We start from the raw sequence: 21579 nt of genomic DNA on the forward strand, positions 1-21579 counted from the left end.
AAATAAATGCCTCAATGTTTGACATGAAAGAAACGTATGAACTGAAAAGTGCTATTGTACAGTAAGAAAACGTTTGAATTACAACCCAAAACATTGTGTTTGTCCTGGCTGAGTGACGTGCAACGGGAGCAGTGTTGGAGAAGCTACTCTGAAAATATAGTTACCAATTAGAAGTTAAGCTACACTAAAGCTCGCCTTAAGAAAAATATAGTTACCAAATAGAAGTTAAGCTACACTAAAGCTCCCCTTAATAAAAATATAGTTACCAATTAGAAGTTAAGCTACACTAAAGCTCCCCTTAATAAAAATATAGTTACCAATTAGAAGTTAAGCTACACTAAAGCTCCCCTTAATAAAAATATAGTTACCAATTAGAAGTTAAGCTACACTAAAGCTCCCCTTAAGAAAAATATAGTTACCAATTAGAAGTTAAGCTACACTAAAGCTCCCCTTAAGAAAAATATAGTTTCATTAACTAAAGTAACTTTGAAAAAGTAGTTCACTACATCCAAACTACTTCATGAAATATTATCATATCTAAATATGAAATGTCATAGCATACAAATTGCAAGAACAGATCACTTTGGAGTCTGATTTTAACAGAATGTGTAATATAGTCTAGTAAACACAAACAATTTATTTTATTTTTTGGTATTTTACCCCCTTTTTCTCGAACTTGTCTCATCGCTGCATCTCCCCAACAGGCTCGAGTCACCAGATGACTGAGGTCAGCCTGTTGGCACCTGTCCTGCCACAAGGAGTCGCTAGAGAGCAATGAGCCAAGTAAAGCCCCCCAGGCCAAACCCTCCTCTAACCCGGACGACGCTGGGCCAATTGTGCACCGCCCCTAGGGGACTCCCGATCACGGCCAGTTGTGATACAGCCCGGGATCAAACCCGGGTCTGTAGTGACACCTCTAGCACTGCGATGCAGTGCCTTAGAACGCTGCGCCACTCGGGAGGCCCCAAAAACGATGTTTCAAGTGAGAATTAGGCAGGTCGTGCCTAACCATATTTTATTTTTACAAAGAAAGTAGTATGTGTGTGTGTGTGTGTGTGTGTGTGTCTATAAACAGTAGGGAGGGAAAACCCGTTTTGGTGATTATTGGTATATCATCAAAATAAATCAATCACGACACGTTTCTGGACTGATTCAGCAGTTTTTACCTCATTAGGTACAATACTGTTGGAAATATATGTTGAAAGTTAAATGTATATTTCTGAAACATAAGTTTCAAATGATACTGTCGCCGCTTCCTGTTGACAAAACCTATTAATAAATAGTCCGATGTCAAGACACAGTTTTAAAGTGTCCTAATCAATAACCAATATGCAGAAACAGAAACATACATGTGCAAACAATAGTAATCATATTATTTGTATTTTTTTAAACGAGCACCTTAGAAACTGTACATGCACCCAAACGCCTGTTTTCTGTTGTGGCAATAAATCACTCATCGAAAATGATACCTGCTCTCTAGTCCTGTGACCCCCAGCGCGATGACAAAATCAATAGTACAAAACCAATTGCTTAAATCAGGTATTGATCTGCTTTAAGCAATCGATCTTGTGTCCTCGTGTTGACTATAAACTTTTATACTAACATCCCCAATCTGAGGTTAAAAAGGATGTGCCCCAATTGGATGTGGTCAAAACGTCAGCTTGTGTAATGTAGTAACACATACTGTCCACATCATGGAAAGTACTGTAATATACATTAATTACATATGGCAAAATAATTCAACATCTTAATTTGGGATGATAGCAAATTAAGCAAACTCACAGCTTTGTTAAATAATCACATATTTTCTAACTAGTTTACCCATTTAGACATAAAAAAAAAAACTGCTCATGATCACTATTTAACTAGGCGCTCTAGACTAGAGCATCCATAGGGTCTGTGCAGCAGGTTGAATGTTTGACGTCCCTATAAACAACCTAGTTTGTCTGAAGTAATTAGTGCATGTCGCGGACTCAGCCAGCCTGGAGATGTCAGTGGCATGGCTTATAAAGCAAAAATGCTGTGATCAGGTTTAGACGTAAATGGTGGCTTGCCATTCAGTTTACATTAAAAAGTCAGTATTCAAGGGACAAATTTCAAGTCAAAAGCAATATGAGTGCTTGGACAGACCAATAATTACAATCCACTTTGAATCTATCCCATAGGGCTCTGGTTCGAAAGTAGTGCACTAAATAAAGTATAGCGTGCACTTTGGGACGCATTCTAGGTAAACTCCTTGCCACTGACTCTCCAGGCTGACAGAATAGTTTCTAGGTACCCAGAAGATTAAAAAAGTTGCGCTGTGATTACTACTGACAACATTGACGCTAAATGTTGTTACTGGTGTAATTACATTATTGCTACACATGTATAAGTGCAACTTAAATGGGTAGTTCACCCAAATTACAAAATGGTTGCCTGGTGGGTAGGAGTGTTGGGCCAGTAACCGAAAGGTTGCTGTATCAAATCCCCAAGTTGACAAGGTAAAAATATGTTGTTCTGCCCCCGAGCAAGGCAGTTAAAACACTGTTCCCTGGCGTCGATGACGTGGATGTCGATTAAGGCAGGCAGGCCGTGATTGTAAACTCTCCTTCCAGACTCATATCAAACATCTCCAATCTAAAATCAAATCTAGAGTCGGCTTTCTATTCCGCAACAAAGCCTCCTTCACTCACGCCGCCAAAACTGAATATCCTACCGATCCTCGACTTCGGCGATGTCATCTACAAAATAGATTCCAATACTCTACTCAGCAAACTGGATGCAGTTTATCACAGTGCCATCCGTTTTGTTACTAAAGCACCTTAATACCACCCACCACTGCGACCTGTATGCTCTAGTCGGCTGGCCCTCGCTACATATTCGTCGCCAGACCCACTGGCTCCAGGTCATCTACAAGTCCATGCTAGGTAAAACTCCGCCATATCTCAGTTCATTGGTCACGATGGCAACACCCACCCGTAGCACGCGCTCCAGCAGATGTATCTCACTGATCATCCCTAAAGCCAACACCTCATTTGGCCGCCTTTCGTTCCAGTTCTCTGCTGCCTGTGACTGGAACGAATTGCAAAAATCGCTGAAGTTTGAGACTTTTATCTCCCTCACCAACTTCAAACATCTGCTATCTGAGCAGCTAACCGATCACTGCAGCTGTACATAGTCTATCGGTAAATAGCCCACCCATTTTTATCACTCCAGTGTTAATCTGCAAAATTGTAATTATTCGCCTACCTCCTCATGCCTTTTGCACACAATGTATATAGACTCTCTTTTTTTTCTACTGTGTTATTGACTTGTTAATTGTTTACTCCATGTGTTGTCTGTTCACACTGCTATGCTTTATCTTGGCCAGGTCGCAGTTGTAAATGAGAACTTGTTCTCAACTAGCCTACCTGGTTAAATAAAGGTGAAATAAAAATAAAAAAATTAATAAAAATACCTTGTCCATAGACTGCTTACAGGAAAACTCTGTTATTTTTTTGTTTGGGTGACCAAAATTTGGATAATTAAGTTGAACTATCCCTTTAACAGGACTACACAGCATTTTTCAATGACAGCAACATGAAAGGATATTTGAACCAGTCCTACATGGCAACAGGTAACAGGAACCTTATTCTGTGTTCCTCAATACAATCCCTCCCAAGGGTAGCACATTTACTAACTAAGACGCCTGATTCAACTAATAAGGGTTTGGTGATTACCCCAATCAGGTGTGTTAGTGCAGGGCTGGAACAGAAATGTGCACACCCTGTGGGTCCCACAGGAATGGATTGAGAAACACTGTTCTAACAAGATCAACACTGAGTTGCAATCAGGGATTCAAACAAAAACAAATGCACACAATTTCAAATCCAAAGCAGTAGAGAAGTCAGCAACAGATGTCCATATGGAGCACTTTTGGTAGGACATCAAAACAACTCAAAGCTTACATCCCAAATGGCACCCTATTCCCTATATACTACACTACTTTGACCAGAGACCTATGGGTCCTTCCCCTGGTCAAAAGTAGTACACTATATAAGGAAAAGGGTGCCATTTGGGACACAAATAAAGTCTAGTTGCCCATTATAAACAAGACTAATTAGGTGGTATAGTTTGTGGGGGGAAAGGTAGCCAAGGTGTGTGTTTAGTGTTTAATAATATAGTGATAGAATGGAGAAACATTTAACCTTCAAACTGTGGTTAGCGGGGCTGATTCATATCTGCTTTTTCCTGATACAAGTTATTACAATTATTTATTATGCAGGAATACATCTGTGCATACATCCCAAATGGCACCTTATTCCCCATATAGTATACTACTTTTGACAAGATCCCGATAGGCCCTGGTCAAAAGTACTGCACTATAAAGGGAATAGGATGCCATTTGGGAAGCACTCTTCCACTTTATCTCCATCTTGAACCAGAGGGACCACTAATGGACAAGGGTCATATCACTGTACTGTATGTACATCCACATCATTTCTCACTTGCCATGTACTATTTACATTACATTTTTTTAGTTTGTCTACCTATAGTCCAGCAAATTCCCATGACCTCGAATTGACCTTGGCACATTCATAATTTAAAAACATTGTATATGTCCTAAATGGCACCTTATTCCCTAACCTTTACAGAAAAAACACATGCATTCATGCGATCACATGGGATCTTATGTGAAGTTAATGTAACATGTAAAGCAACATGTGATAACGTGAAACTACAAGTGAAAACGTGAAGTGTTCCAAAAACACCTGTTTTGCACATTTTCCACAAGTGAAACCATGTATTTTTTCTGCAAGGCAGTGGTCACCAACCGGTCGTTTGCGATCGACTGTTCAATCAACTAGGCATTCCTAGTCAGTCACCAAACATTTATGCAGACAAGCCAACGATAAAGGCTTGCTCTTTTGCCGGAAGGTACACTTGATTCAGAAACCCTGCGCAACGGGTAGGCAGTGTTCGCATTTTGAACCATTTAATTTGTCTGAAGGGACAAGCTCCGCCTACCTGGCAGACCAGGAGAGCTCTGGCTAGTTCAAATGTTTAAAACCATGACCAGAGAGAAACGGTCAAAGAATACAGCAAAGAGCTACAGTGCCTTGCGAAAGTATTCGGCCCCCTTGAACTTTGCGACCTTTTGCCACATTTCAGGCTTCAAACATAAAGATATAAAACTGTATTTTTTTGTGAAGAATCAACAACAAGTGGGACACAATCATGAAGTGGAACGACATTTATTGGATATTTCAAACTTTTTTAACAAATCAAAAACTGAAAAATTGGGCGTGCAAAATTATTCAGCCCCTTTACTTTCAGTGCAGCAAACTCTCTACAGGAGTTCAGTGAGGATCTCTGAATGATCCAATGTTGACCTAAATTACTAATGATGATAAATACAATCCACCTGTGTGTAATCAAGTCTCCGTATAAATGCACCTGCACTGTGATAGTCTCAGAGGTCCGTTAAAAGCGCAGAGAGCATCATGAAGAACAAGGAACACACCAGGCAGGTCCGAGATACTGTTGTGAAGAAGTTTAAAGCCGGATTTGGATACAAAAAGATTTCCCAAGATTTAAACATCCCAAGGAGCACTGTGCAAGCGATAATATTGAAATGGAAGGAGTATCAGACCACTGCAAATCTACCAAGACCTGGCCGTCCCTCTAAACTTTCAGCTCATACAAGGAGAAGACTGATCAGAGATGCAGCCAAGAGGCCCATGATCACTCTGGATGAACTGCAGAGATCTACAGCTGAGGTGGGAGACTCTGTCCATAGGACAACAATCAGTCGTATATTGCACAAATCTGGCCTTTATGGAAGAGTGGCAAGAAGAAAGCCATTTCTTAAAGATATCCATAAAAAGTGTCGTTTTAAAGTTTGCCACAAGCCACCTGGGAGACACACCAAACATGTGGAAGAAGGTACTCTGGTCAGATGAAACCAAAATTGAACTTTTTGGCAACAATGCAAAACGTTATGTTTGGCGTAAAAGCAACACACTATCCCCACTGTCAAACATGGTGGTGGCAGCATCATGGTTTGGGCCTGCTTTTCTTCAGCAGGGACAGGGAAGATGGTTAAAATTGATGGGAAGATGGATGGAGCCAAATACAGGACCATTCTGGAAGAAAACCTGATGGAGTCTGCAAAAGACCTGAGACTGGGACGGAGATTTGTCTTCCAACAAGACAATGATCCAAAACATAAAGCAAAATCTACAATGGAATGGTTCAAAAATAAACATATCCAGGTGTTAGAATGGCCAAGTCAAAGTCCAGACCTGAATCCAATCGAGAATCTGTGGAAAGAACTGAAAACTGCTGTTCACAAATGCTCTCCATTCAACCTCACTGAGCTCGAGCTGTTTTGCAAGGAGGAATGGGAAAAAATTTCAGTCTCTCGATGTGCAAAACTGATAGAGACATACCCCAAGCGACTTACAGCTGTAATCGCAGCAAAAGGTGGCGCTACAAAGTATTAACTTAAGGGGGCTGAATAATTTTGCACGCCCAATTTTTCAGTTTTTGATTTGTTAAAAAAGTTTGAAATATCCAATAAATGTTGTTCCACTTCATGATTGTGTCCCACTTGTTGTTGATTCTTCACAAAAAAATACAGTTTTATATCTTTATGTTTGAAGCCTGAAATGTGGCAAAAGGTCGCAAAGTTCAAGGGGGCCGAATACTTTCGCAGGGCACTGTATATATTCAAGTTAATGCAGCACTGACTGTCAACACTGTTTTTATAAAACGCACTTCTTCCAGACTCCCGCGCTGCACTGGATCAGAAGTGTATCGATTGCCCTGCGTTTTTATTATGAGCACTTCCTCATGTTTATTTTAATATCAAGGAATATTTCACGTTCTCTGGTTATATGAACAACATGAATTTGTGCACGAGGCAGAAATAATGAAGTGCGACTCGAGTTTCGCCATCAGTGGGAGGACGGTATCCCCTCTGGTCAGTCTCACCGGAGGAAAAGAGAGAGCAGGGACCATGAGAGGCAGACCCTCTGCTGCTCTCTCCCTCCCTCCGCCGAGACTGACCAACAGATGGCAGCTACCGTACCACTAGTCCAGTAAGATAAAATAAAGAAGCTAATTATTTCAACTTATGTTCAGCTATGCCTCACAAGTGATACAACAAGTGATATTTTTGGTTATCAAAGCTATAGTTTTGAAATATAATATGGTCTGAGAATATAGCCAATATACTGTGCTAATGTGTTAGCCCTACTGTACAAATTTCATTCCTACAGACTGTTTTTATTAATGTTGCATAGGCTTACATTTTTCATGTTGTTTTTTTATCTGAGCGTAGAACTCGGCTTGCTTTTTGACTGCAAAAGTGAACTTGACTCAGAAAAGGTTGGTGACCCCTGCTGTGACCACTGCATATAGTGCACATAGGGCTCTGGTCAAAAGTAGTGCACAATACGGAAATAGGGTGCCATTTGGGACTCACTTAATGAGTCTCTAGTAAGCACCCAAAGGTGGCACTTGAAGTAGAACTTTGAGTAAATAACATCTTCAAATCATCTCTGACATCTAAAATAGCCTACGTGCCCTTTGATGACTCCAGGCCCCTTGTGTGTGGTGTCAAAACAGCTGAAGCACCTGCTGCCTGCCTGCTTCTCTACAATAACACACAAAATATCTCAAGGGTTTCCATTGGAAACCAGCACACACACCAGGCACAATGTAGAAGAGTAAATATGGCAAGTCTAAATTGACACAATGGAAAGTAGATGCTCAATTACTCTCTCTCTCTCTCTCTCTCTGCTGCCATGGTCAAACAAACCAGCAGACCAAACAAAGTGTAGCCTACAGAGAGAAACTACTTTTGAGGAGCTGAAGGAGAGATGTGGCTATATTGAAACCATTCAGTAACTGCGTCCCTGATGGCACCATATTCCTTATATAGTGCACTACTTTTAACCAGGCCCTATGGCTCTGGTCAAAAATAGTGCACTAAAATAGCGCACTAAACAATGCCTCATTGAGCAAGGTCACTACTGGAAGAAGAACGCCATGCAAACTCCAGCAGAAAAGGCAATGACATACGGTAAAGACTGACTGATTCAATGCATGCAGGGTAAAATGGCAATGCTGAGATTTCCAGAGTTACTGTCTGCTGTTGACCTGGCACACACCTCTTCCTCCCCTCCCCTTCCCTCAGCTCACCTCCGATCTCCTGGCACTGTTGAGTGAGGCCCCACTGTTGCCAGGGTTGCATCCCAAAATGGCATGGGCGCTGGTCAAAAGTAGTGCACAATCTGGGTAATAGGGTGCCATTGGGACGCAAGCCTTGCAACACCATGCATCCTAACTCTTACCTTATGATGGATATCTACCATGCCATTTTATTGGAGACCTAAAGGCACACTGTTGTTGTATGGCTTAGGCAGGTTTATGAACTTTGCCATCTAAGTTGAAACCCAGTATTTATGTTTGGACCTTTTCCTAGATATTTGATTCCACTTGCCTCTATGCAGGCATTATCACTAGAAACATATAGGCCTACTTACTATATGCCACCACTGCCAATCAATAACAGATCCTGCTACTATGTAGACTAGATAGATACAGTAGGCTATGGTATGACCTACTCTATCGAACCTTGATATAATGCAGTGTTAACTGATACAGCCTATACATAAAATGTACCTGTTAAGAATTATTTCTCAAGTCAGCTTTGCACTCCATACAAAACACATTGCTTTACACTGTAGGCTATAGGTTACTGCAGGTAGGCTATATAGGCTACTAGCGCCGATGGAAAAAAAATCGATACTTGCACACACTGTAAGTTGAAAATGTGAGCGGTCGGGCATTGACGAACAGTCGTTAGCCAAATCATAACCCCATTGCAATTTTACATGCTCCCCGAAATATACCCATCATGTCATAAAATACACATTCAGATCTCGCCACCAACCGTTGTTAAATGTTGATTAATCAAAGGGTGAACATTTTCCCGAGTGCAAATTTAAAGCGCCGTTAATTTAAGGCTTTTGCAGATGCGTCTTGGCTGACTGTGTGTGTGTTTACCAAGACTCAAACAGCCACCCTGCGCTACCTTGTACGTGAAGCAAAAATAGACAGCCACTCCCCTGAAAAAAAAAACAATATCTGCATGGTAAAGAATACATATTTGCGAGATCGTTCTAAAAGCTTAATGGCATAGATACGCATCCTACCTGGAAGATGTTCGGCGCGGCGGTTGCAGTTCCCCTGCGCCCAGCTTCAGTCGCTGAGAGCACAGCACAGCCCTTCTGCTGAGCATGCCTATAACGATAGGGGAGGACGCGTTGCCAGGGTGGAGTGTGTTCTTCTCACGCGCTAAACCAGCCGCTACACTGTGCGTTCGTTGTTCGTTAAAAAGGGATTTCAAAATGGTTTCTTCCAAACTGTGTAATAACTTGGTTTTTTTCTTGCCAGAGGCAGCAATAAATGTTTCCCATATCATTGTGTGTTTATATTGAAACGAGTATCCATACATACAGAGCCATTTATTCCATAAATATATGGCTCTCAATACATTCAAGTACTGTGTATACATGATTGGTATATATGGGTATGCACATACACATACAGACAGGGAGCACACAGCATACTAGCCACAGCTAGGGCACGTTGCCTATGTATTGTGCGTCCCAAATGACACCCATTCTTACTCTCCCAAATGACACCTATTCCCTATATAGTACACTACTTTTGAACAGGTCTGGTCAAAAGTAGTGTACTATACAGTATAAAGAATGAAGTGCCATTTATGAACTATGCTGCCACTGAAAAACAATACAGTGCAACTTTATCTTCCAATCAGCATTGGAAATGTGTCCTTTTGCTCTCTGATGTTATTTCCAATCGCACACCAAAAAAGTGGGGGAAATAAAAGCTTTTCTTGTCTGATGACTGGATTGGAAGTCCTCCATCCCCCCCCCCCCCCCCCCCCCCCTCTGCTATTTACAGTAGGCCTACGTTGTCTTAGCTTGCATCACCAATACCACCATATTCTCTACACAGTGCACTACTTTTGACCTACTATTAACGAGAGCCCTGGGCAAAAGTAGTGGACTATATAAGGAATAGGATTCCATTTGGGATCCACACTTTGTTTCTATTTGCCTTCAGAGCTTGGGCTTTACAGTACCACTTGGTTGGTCTGTAATAAACAAATCTTTCAGAGAGCGGTGAGGCTGTCATGGCACACACGGGTTCCCTCTAAGTGAAGTATGTCACAGTTGGCACAGGAAGGAAGGTCTGAACAGAGTGCATTTAATTAACCAAGCTGTCTTGGCATTGGACGGGAGGGGGGACACTCACTGGCGAGTCATCACCATCCGCCATGCACCACCAAGGGCATGTTTCAGCTCTCTGACTGCCATACAGTTACAAATTAGCACAGAGGGAACATGCTGATGTGCTGTCTGTGGAAAACTGTGCTCTGATAGTACATGCTTTTTAGGAATGTTGTCAGTGGTAGTACAGTACTGTTCTCAGAGGAGAAGAATATAATGTACTGTAGAGGATATGTTAGTCTCTTCTCTTACTGTAGAGGGTCCAGTAGTCTCTGTTTTTACTGTAGAGAGTGCATATTAGTCTTTCATTTTTATATTTGGACTCATTTACTCCATGATGATGGATGTGTTTGAAATGGCACCCTATTCCCTATATCATGCACCACTTTAAACCCTACGGTCCCTGGTCAAAAGTAGGGCACTACAAAGAGAATAGAGTGCCATTTGGGTTAGGCGATGACAAGCAGCCGTATCTCCCGCCACAGGAATCACCAGGCTCTGAGTGAGTGCTGCATCATCTCTTCCAGCACTTTCAAATACTTTGACTTTTTGCTTTGCCCTGCCTGGAGTGCCAGATAAGGTAGGGTTTACAGATTTGAAACTATTCTATTGTGCCAGTCAAGCTCAATCCAGCTCAAAGTATTTAAAATGATTTCCAATAGTATTTGAACTCAGGTCTATACTGCTAGCTAGCAGTGTTTGACTCTGTAATAGGAGCATATCATTAAATGACAGAGGGGAAATCGTTCAGCCTTACCCGTTTCCTGCCACGTGGCACAATGTCTGGCGGTCCATGGGTGGTTTAACCCTAACTGAAGCCATGTTGGGCCTATTTTAGAACAGAGGGTTGACTTACGGGGTAATAAAATCCTTTCAATACAAAATTACCACTTCTGACTAATGGGAAGTTCATATGTTGAAATGCAAAGCCAAAAGAGCACTTGGGTCTTATGGAAGTTGTATCAGACTGGAGACACAATATGTGACCCAAATGGAAAAACCCAAAACATCAGTCTCAATGTCAACAGTGAAGAGGCGACTCCGGGATGCTGGCCTTCTAGGCAGAGTTCCTCTGTCCAGTGTCCGTGTTCTTTTGCCCATCTAAATCTTTTCTTTTTATTGGCCAGTCTGAGATATGGCTTTTTCTTTGCAACTCTGCCTAGAAGGCCAGCATCCCGGAGTCGGCTCTTCACTGTTGACATTGAGACTGGTGTTTTGTGGATACTATTTAATAAAGCTGCCAGTTGAGGACTTGTGGGGGGGGGCGTCTATTTCTCAAACTAGACAGTTCAGTCAGTTTGAATGGAAGTGTAGATTTATGATTGGACTGTTTCTCAAACTAGACACTCTAATGTGCCTGTCCTCTTGCTCAGTTGTGCACCGGGGCCTCCAACTCCTCTTGCTATTCTGGTTAAAGCCAGTTTGCGCTGTTCTGTGAAGTGAGTAGTACAAAGGGTTGTACAAGATCTTCAGTTTCTTGGCAGTTTCTCGCATGGAATAGCCTTCATTTCTCAGAACAAGAATAGACTGACGAGTTTCAGTAGAAAGTTATTTGTTTCTGGACATTTTGAACCTGTAATCGAACCCACAAATGTTAATGCTCTAGATACTCAACTAGTCTAAAGGCGGACAGTTTTATTGCTTCTTCGATCAGAACAACGGTTTTCAGCAGTGCTAACATAATTGCAAAAGGGTTTTCTAATGATCAATTAGCCTTTTAAAATGATAAACTTGGATTAGCTAACACAATGTGCCATTGGAACACCGGAGTCATGGTTGCTGATCATGGGCCTCTGTTACGCCTATGTAGATATTTAATTTAAATAAAATCAGCCGGTTCCAGCTACAATAGTCATTTAACAAAACTAACAATATATACAGTATTTCTGATAAATGCTATGTTATTTTAAATGGACAAAAGTGCTTTTCTTTCAAAAACAAGGACATTTCTAAGTGACACCAAACTTTTGAACGGTAGTTTATCTAGAAGTAAAGGAGACTATAGAAATAGAGCTGCCATTTTGGTTTTTGCTACAAATAGTTGTGGTAGAGCCATGTGGCTCATCTAGTTGATAGACAGTTTAGGACCCTGGAAAGGCTAACCTAGAAACGATCATCACATGAGTACCATATAATATGGAGACCATCGTTGTGTCCCAAATGGCACCCTATATCAGTGTTTCCCAACCCTGGTCCTCCAGTACCCCCAACAGTACACATTTTTTTTGTAACCCTGGATCAGCACACCTGATTCAACTAGTCAACTAATCATCAAGCCCTCAAAAGAGCTGAACGAGTTTGTTTATCCAAGGCTACAACAAAAATGTGTACTGTCAGGGGTACTCAAGGACCAGGGTTGGGAAACAATGCCCTATATAGTGCACTACTTTTGACCAGTGCCCTACGGCTCTATGAAGACATTACAAAAAGACCAGGGGTTTTATTCCTTGATGTGGTAAATACTTGGACACCCACTGCCTGGAACTGTATACATGGAAGTGCAACACAGTAATATATGTAACGTATTCAAGACCTTTTAAATTGTCAGGACATAGTTAATCAAAGAATGAGCACTCGGGTGAGAAATGTCCCACACATACAAAAGTATTCCATCTAGAGTACTGTACAGATCGCCACCTCATGGGGCACCAACCAACAGCACCAAAGTTCTGCTACTAGTTGGAATTCTGTGACTCACTGGCATTCCTTGGCGATAAGCCATGGGAGTGGGAGATCGTAGTTGCATCCCAAATGGAAGCCTATTCCCTACATAAATGCACTACTTTTGACCACAGCCCGATGGGCCCTGGTCAAAAGTAGTGCAGTGCATAGGTGCCATTTGGGTCGGGACACAGCCAGTGAGAGGTCGAAGTGTCAGTGAAAACAAACCTGAATTCATCGGTTTCCCCAGAAGAGATGCATTTGCACTCATAACTGGCACAACTAAAACAAAGCAATGGGAGCGACAGCAACAATCTCCCAAAATCTCAGATTCAAACAGACTTTCCTTACTTCATTCCACAAACAGAAGCATACATTTCCATTGCTCTTATAACTTTGGCCTGGCAAGGTTTACACACTGGCCTCTCATTATGAAATGTAAGTGGTGCCTGTGAATGGCAAATATGGGGTTGTGGAGCACACAGGGGAAAATACTATAAACCAGACTACTGGCACTTGGGCTTTATTGTTTTAATGGAATTGGGATGAGAGCTCTTTTTGTGGCATTGTCTAAAGAGCACAAATACTAAATATCATTCATGGGTACATTATGAGTCCTCACTTGTATAATGCTTCCACTACCCTAAAAGAGGGAAAATTGCAAAGACCCAGAGTTAGGCCTACTGTAGGTAAGATTGACTATAGAACTGCAATATGGTTTACCAAATAACTTTTTTTGTGGGGTGGTCAAGGCCTAATGAGACAGTGACCGAGGATCCAAAATGGCACCCCTTTCCCTTTATAGTGCACTGCTTTTTACAAGGGCCCATAGAGTGCAATTTTGGATGCATACAGTATGTATAAGGAGTTTAAAGTTGTATGAAGACACATGGCCCTGGTATTCTTGTGTTTGTCCTTTTGTGGAGCTTAGAAAGGAACCTGGACTATCTCCAGGGATAAATGCAGGACTTTCAGTAGTCCTGTATGTTACTTACTGAGCATAACTACACAATTCTACTTCTGCCGACTACCCTGACCCTCTATCAACTTCAAGCTCCAACTAAGGATACATTCTAAATGGCATCCTATTTCCTAGAGCCATAGGGCTCTGGTCAACAGTACTGCACCATACAGGGAATACAACTGCCATTTTGCACACACTCAAACTTAGTGAAACCCACTTCCTCAGATCATAATACTGTAATAGTTTATTAGATAATGACAGCAGGGTTTGCATGCCAGCTATTATAATACACTTTGTGGCGGATGGCTTTCAGGGTACTCAAGGACATTTAAGAGGCTCAAAGTAATTTGTTAAACAGTATATGATAATTATATTACAACACAGCTGCATTGATCCGACTAGGATGAGAATGTCAACACTTGTTAAACGTATCCCCTTGATACTAATTCTATTCATGGTAACGATGGGGAAAGGACTGAACTGTTTGAAGTTCACTAAACAGTTTTAAAATCAAAATTCAAAGAAATTAATGTATGCATGCATGAACTAGGTTTCATTGATGTTGATCTCAGTCAAATAAATCTTATGTAAAAAGAGGGTCTGGGGCATAAATAGGATGTATGTCAAATCAGATAGATACAAAAAAAGACTTCTCAAAATGTGCATCCCAAATTGTTACTGGGAATTCTGCAGACCCCTCTGACCATCTAGTCCTCAGAATTCATTCATCCTCTCCCTTATTCTGTCCTCTCCCTGGCCATGACCCCTGTTGCCTAGGAAACAGCAGGGACCTCACCATGCAAGGGAACAGGCCTGAGCTCTTTAGTGCCACCATGTGGACAAGATAGATTTCATCCTAGGGACTGGTGAAGTGGCAACTAATCTGAATACAGTATGACCTCTATTTGTATTTCTTGTGAAAACACCCATAGGAGGAAATAGAATTCCCTCAAGCAAATGTATCAGACCTCCCTTTTCCCAGAAATTAAAATGACCCTACATCTACGCATGTATTGTCCTATTCAGGACATTGTGGAATTGGTAAATAAAGTGTCTTAGTTAGAAGACATTACTTCAGTTATAAAAGCAACCGTAGCAATTAGGTACTGTTATAACACCTTTATTAATTTGAGCTTAAGAATATACACAAAAAATGAAATACAACTCCAAAAAAGAAAAGAAATAAACAAACCCAATCCCCCAATGCTCAGAGTACCACGATTTTTTCGTTCAAGGCGATCTGTGCTTGAGTCAGATTTGATAGATAGGTCACCATCAACAGGTCCTGCAAATAGTAAAAGGTATACATTTACACAAACGTCATGAGGACTAGGGACAAATACAGTATGTTTTAGAGCTGTTCAACTGAATCAATTCTACAGCTCAGGTGCTGTACGTACCGAGTGTCTCAGAGTCGGAGTGCTGATTTTAGAACAGCTCCACGCAGTCCATGTAATCGTATTCATTCATTGTGATCTAAAAGCCTAAACTGATGCTAAAATCAGCACTCGTACTCGGAGACACTTGATAAAAACAGGCCCAAATCCAGAGGAGGCATACTCACGTTGATGTTGGAGTTGAGCATGGTCTCAAAGTCCTCTGCTGTGATCTTAGGAACTTTGTTGACCAGATCCATCAGGTAACGTCCAACACTGTTATCGGCTGTCTGTTTACCAGACTGAAACAGCCACAGAGAGAAAAGTATTTCAGAAAACTAAGCTATGTAAACGTCGCTGTAAACACCACCCAGAGCTGTCTATAACATATCATGCAGCTGACATCTACACACAGATCACTCCAATAGCAATGCAAACAGAGACTACTGACTGAGAACCCGAGCACTACGGGCCCTAGTCAAAAGTAGTGCACTACATAGGGAATAGGGTGCATGTGGCATCCCCATTTATAGGCTCTGTGTATGTACTCACCAACACATCCTCTATGTAGGTCAGTACCGTGGCCAGCATGTCCTGAACACGGCCAGCAGCCCCGCCAACCTGGCAGAGGTCAGAGGTCAGTCCATTGGTGGTGTTAGGAGCATCTCTCATCCTCTCGAGAAGGTCAACTGGAATATAAAAAACATTATTTACCATTTATCAAGGAGTGTTCCATTCCCCCTCCAATGTAACATATGACATAAAAAATAAACTATGTCCAAGAAAGGCACAAATTGGGACATAGAAAAGTTAAATGGAAAGAAAACATGGCAAAGAGAGAACATTCTTACTGCCTATCCTCTCGGTGTCGTAATACTTGTATTTCACACTCAGAGGGGTGAACATCACACCGACTGTCTTTCCCAGCACACCCATCTGGGCACTGTCAGAGGAAACAAAGCAACGGAATAATAATTATTAATTTAATGTATAAAGCAGGGATTCTCAAACTTTTTGGGGGCCAGGGACCCCCTTTGTGAAAGCAAATTCATCAGGAACCCCCTCAATCAGAACAACTCAAGTGATATAAAAAATATCATAAAGGAGTTTTACGATGACTTCGTGCAGTGCATTTTTTCAAACCCATTTCCTGAAATTCTACACATTTTGTCATGGGCAGAGAAAACATTGCAGTTTTAAAGCTTAAATGAGAGAAGATATTAGTTATTGAGTTGAAATATATATAATTGGTGGAGTACTGTGGATACCAATATCCTTGTGAGCCTCCCAGACCCATGTTGAAATTCTTTGCGTCAGCAATAGCTTTCCATTGGACAAAAAAGTAATGAGACAGAAGTGCGACTGGTTGTGAGGGAAGTCACTGACCTGAGGTAGGCGCGGATGTTCATCTTGCCACTCTGCAGGGCCGTGTCCATGGTCAGGTGAATGGGGTTTGTGGCCTCTCGGCTGTAATACTCATGGATCAGCACAGAGTGTTCCGTAATCTCAAAGCCAGTGGCATACCTGATGAAGGAGAATGGTTTCACTTTAGAGCAGAGTTCTAACTCCAGCATAGGCTTTTGGACACACAACCACATTTTCTTTTAGGGAATGTACCTATTCCATTAGATTGAATACATTGCATTGGGCCATTAACTGTTAGTACTGGCATGAGACAAAAGCTTTACAAGATGGGAGTAGGAAAACATTGGCCTACTCACCATCCGACGATGACCTCGCTGGGTGACACCCTCTTATGGAGCTCATACATGTTCTTGGCAAACTCCATGTCAACAGCAACCTGTCACCATCACAAAGAATAGAAGTGACACTTCTAGTTTCACATGTAGAAATTAGTCAAGTTGGTAAGTTACAGAGATCGATAGACAGCATCCATTTCTACTCACCTCATCTTCAGACTCATTGTGGGGGACAGAGAAACAGTTGGTGACCTCAACAGAGTGCTTGTCAATGGTACCTTAGGGACACAAGAATGCAACAAGTTATCATACTATTGTGTTTATGGGGACAAATAAGTTCAACTACTTCAAGTCCTTTTGTTCACCTGACTTATAATTCCTCACAATCAAATGTCAACTGCATTATCTACCAAGAGAATTCTCTTCCGATTATAATCACACCCTAAATTCTATCAGCATATCGATTGTGCTACCAGGGCCGGTAAAAACCCTGGATCATTGTTATTCTAACTTCCGCGACGCATATAAGGCCTTCCCCACCCTCCTTTCGGAAAAGCTGAACATGACTCCATTTTCTTGCTCCCTGCCTTTAGACAGAGACTAAAACAGGAAGCTCCTGCGCTCAGGTCTGTTCAACGCTGTTCCGACCAATCTGATTCCACGCTTCAAGATTGCTTCAATCACGTGGATTGGGATATGTTCCGCATTGCGTCAAACAACATTGATGAATACGCTGATTCGGTGAGCGAGTTTATTAGCAAGTGCATCGGCGATGTCGTACCCAGAGCAACTATTAAAACATTCGCAAACCAGAAACTTTGGATTGATGGCAGCATTCGCGCGAAACTGAAAGCACGAACCACTGCTTTCAACCAGGGCAAGGTGACCAGAAACATGACCGAAAACAAACAGTGTAGCTATTCCCACCCCAAGGCAATCAAACAAGCTAAGCGTCAGTATAGAGACAAAAGTAGAGTCGCAATTCAACGGCTCAGACACAAGAAGTATGCGGCAGGGTCTACAGTCAATCACAGATTACAAAAAGAAAACCAGCCACGTCACGGACCAGGATGTCTTGCTCCCAGACAGACTAAACAACTTCTTGGCTCGCTTTGAGGACAATACAGTGCCACTGACACGGCCCGCTACCAAAACCTACGGACTCTCCTTTCACTGCAGCCGACGTGAGGAAAACATTTAAACGTGTTAACACTCGCAGGGCTGCAGGCCCAGACGGCATCCCCAGCCGTGTCCTCAAAGCATGAGCAGACCAGCTGGCTGGTGTGTTTACGGACATATTCAATCAATCCTTATCCCAGTCTGCTGTTCTCACATGCTTCAAGAGGGCCAGCATTGTTCATGTTCCCAAGAAAGCTAAGGTAACCGAGCTAAACGACTACCGCCCCGTAGCACTCACTTCCGTCATCATGAAGTGCTTTGAGAGACTAGTCAAGGACCATATCACCTCCACCCTACCCGACACCCTAGACCCACTCCAATTTGCCAATAGGTCCACAAACGACACAATCGCTCAACAAAACAAGGAGATGATCGTGGTCTTCAGGAAACAGCAGAGGGAGCACCCCCCTATCCACATTGATGGGACAGTAGTGGAGAGGGTAGTAAGTTAAGTTCCTCAGCGTATACATCACGGACAAACGGAATTGGTCCACCCACACAGACAGCGTGGTGAAGAAGGCGCAGCAGCGCCTCTTCAACCTCAGGAGGCTGAAGAAATTTGGCTTGTCACCAAAAACACTCAAACTTTTACAGATGCACAATCGAGAGCATCCTGTCGGGCTGTATCCGCCTGATACGGAAACTGCTCCGCCCACAACTGTAAGGCTCTCCAGAGGGTAGTGAGGTCTGCACAACGCATGCCCTCCAGGACACCTACACCACCCGATGTCACAGGAAGGCCGTAAAGATCGTCAAGGACAACAACCACCCAAGCAACTGCCTGTTCACCCCGCTATCATCCAGAAGGCGAGGTCAGTACAGGTGCACCAAAGCAGGGACAGAGAGACTGAAAAACAGCTTCAATCTCAAGGCCATCAGACTGTTAAACAGCCACCACTAACATTGAGTGGCTGCTGCCAACATACTGACTCAACTCCAGCCACTTTAATATTGGAAAAATTGATGGAAAAAATGTATCACTTAATAATGTTTACATACTTGTGTGTATAAGGTAGTTGTGAAATTGTTAGGTTAGATTACTCGTTGGTTATTACTGCATTTTCGGAACTACAAGCACTTCGCTACACTCGCATTAACATCTGCTAACCATGTGTATGTGACCATTTTTTTTTTGATTACTAACTATCTAGCAACGTTTCAACTAAAAAACATTTGTAGCATAGAGAACCTAAAACATTAGAATATTTGGTAAAATCGTAAGTTAAATCAGAGCTTTGGTAGCTAGTTAGGTAGCTATAATTGTCAAGATGTGAGACTGACAGGCACTAGCTAGCGAGACATACCGCTGTAGCTAGCAACTAGCTGGCGAGACATACCACTGTAGCTAGCGAGACACATGCCGCTGCAGCTAGCCAGTGAGACACATGCCGCTGCAGCTAGCCAGCGAGAGACATGCCGCTGCAGCTAGCCAGCGAGACACATGCCGCTGCAGCTAGCCAGCGAGACACATGCCGCTGCAGCTAGCCAGCGAGACATGCCGCTGCAGCTAGCCACTAGCTGGCAAGACATACCACTGTAGCTAGCGAGACATACCACTGTAGCTAGCCAGCGAGACATACCACTGTAGCTAGCAGCTAGCCAGCGAGAGACATGCCGCTGCAGCTAGAGACATGCCGCTGCAGCTAGCCAGCGAGAGACATGCCGTGGCAGCTAGCCAGCGAGAGACATGCCGCTGCAGCTAGCCAGCGAGACACATGCCGCTGCAGCTAGCCAGCGAGACACATGCCGCTGCAGCTAGCCAGCGAGACACATGCCGCTGCAGCTAGCCAGCGAGACACATGCCGCTGCAGCTAGCCAGCGAGACACATGCCGCTGCAGCTAGCCAGCGAGACACATGCCGCTGCAGCTAGCCAGCGAGACATGCCGCTGTAGCTAGCAGCTAGCCAGCGAGACATGCCGCTGTAGCTAGCAGCTAGCCAGCGAGACATGCCGCTGTAGCTAGCAGCTAGCCAGCGAGACATGCCGCTGTAGCTAGCAGCTAGCCAGCGAGACATGCCGCTGTAGCTAGCAGCTAGCCAGCGAGACATGCCGCTGTAGCTAGAAACTAGATAGCGAGACATGCCGCTGTAGCTAGAAACTAGATAGCGAGACATGCCGCTGTAGCTAGAAACTAGCTAGCGAGACATGCCGCTGTAGCTAGAAACTAGCTAGCGAGACATGCCGCTGTAGCTAGAAACTAGCTAGCGAGATATACAGCTGTAGCTAGCAACTAGCTAGCGAGACATACCGCTGTAGCTAGCAACTAGCTAGCGAGACATACCACAATTAGCTAGTGAGACATACCGCTGTAGCTAGCGTGACATACCGCTGTAGCTAGCAACTAGCTAGCGAGACATACCGCTGTAGCTAGCAACTAGCTAGCGAGACATACCGCTGTAGCTAGCAACTAGCTAGCGAGACATACCGCTGTAGCTAGAAACTAGCTAGCGAGACATGCCGCTGTAGCTAGAAACTAGCTAGCGAGATATACAGCTGTAGCTAGCAACTAGCTAGCGAGACATACCGCTGTAGCTAGCAACTAGCTAGCGAGACATACCACAATTAGCTAGTGAGACATACCGCTGTAGCTAGCGTGACATACCGCTGTAGCTAGCAACTAGCTAGCGAGACATACCGCTGTAGCTAGCAACTAGCTAGCGAGACATACCGCTGTAGCTAGCAACTAGCTAGCGAGACATACCGCTGTAGCCAGCAACTAGCTAGCGAGACATACCGCTGTAGCTAGAAACTAACAAGCGAGACATACCGCTGTAACTATAAACTAACAAGCGAGACATACCGCTGTAGCTAGACACTAGCAAGCGAGACATAACACTGTGGCTAGAAACTAGCAAGCGAGACATGCCGAATTAACTGCGCATCGAATACATTTTCTTTATAGCTACGTTTCGGAGTAAATTTAAAGTACCAAGCAAGGTTCCAATCACACGACTCGCTCCCTCATTTCTCCGTTCGTATGAGTCACCGATGGAGGCGAGAACGACAGGGTGAATTTTCACCACTGGTCCGTACACCGACATCTTGAGAAATAAAATAAAATATTACACTTACGGTAGTTTTATATGCAAGTATTGAAAGGTGCGTCACCTACTGCATTGGAGTTCGCATTGCACACAGAGGCGACGCTATATGAAAAAACACAAAGTAGTAGACTATAATACATGTGATTAACAATTAAATGCATCGGAAGACCAATTAATTTAGAAAAATACTATCGATTCGTTTATTTTAAATGATGCTAGGCAATGTGGCTGTCCAGGAGAAAAACGTTGTTTGTTTCACATTAAATTGATATGAATTCATTAATTTCCTAAACGTCAACCTCCACAACACGAACACCGGTATGGTCTACTGCAAGCCTATTGAAGAATAGTGACGGTGATGACGAC

The 21579-nt window shown here is 42.9% G+C and overlaps 1 protein-coding gene across 1 annotated transcript; it reads right to left on the reverse strand.

Annotated features, from left to right (window-relative positions):
• Nucleotides 1-15018: 15018 nt before the first annotated feature.
• LOC139376361 (eukaryotic translation initiation factor 3 subunit F-like) lies at nt 15019-21223 on the reverse strand. The gene is made up of 8 exons (XM_071118809.1): nt 21099-21223; nt 17198-17268; nt 17012-17091; nt 16677-16814; nt 16142-16233; nt 15843-15979; nt 15479-15592; nt 15019-15199 (listed from the first exon to the last, which is right to left on the reverse strand). The coding sequence occupies exons 1-8, from the start codon at nt 21208-21210 to the stop codon at nt 15122-15124; spliced, it is 822 nt and encodes a 273-aa protein (XP_070974910.1). The 5' UTR covers nt 21211-21223; the 3' UTR covers nt 15019-15121.
• Between the last annotated feature and the right edge of the window lie 356 nt (nt 21224-21579).

Source organism: Oncorhynchus clarkii, chromosome 20 (assembly GCF_045791955.1).
Source record: "Oncorhynchus clarkii lewisi isolate Uvic-CL-2024 chromosome 20, UVic_Ocla_1.0, whole genome shotgun sequence".
Lineage (NCBI taxonomy): Eukaryota > Metazoa > Chordata > Actinopteri > Salmoniformes > Salmonidae > Oncorhynchus > Oncorhynchus clarkii.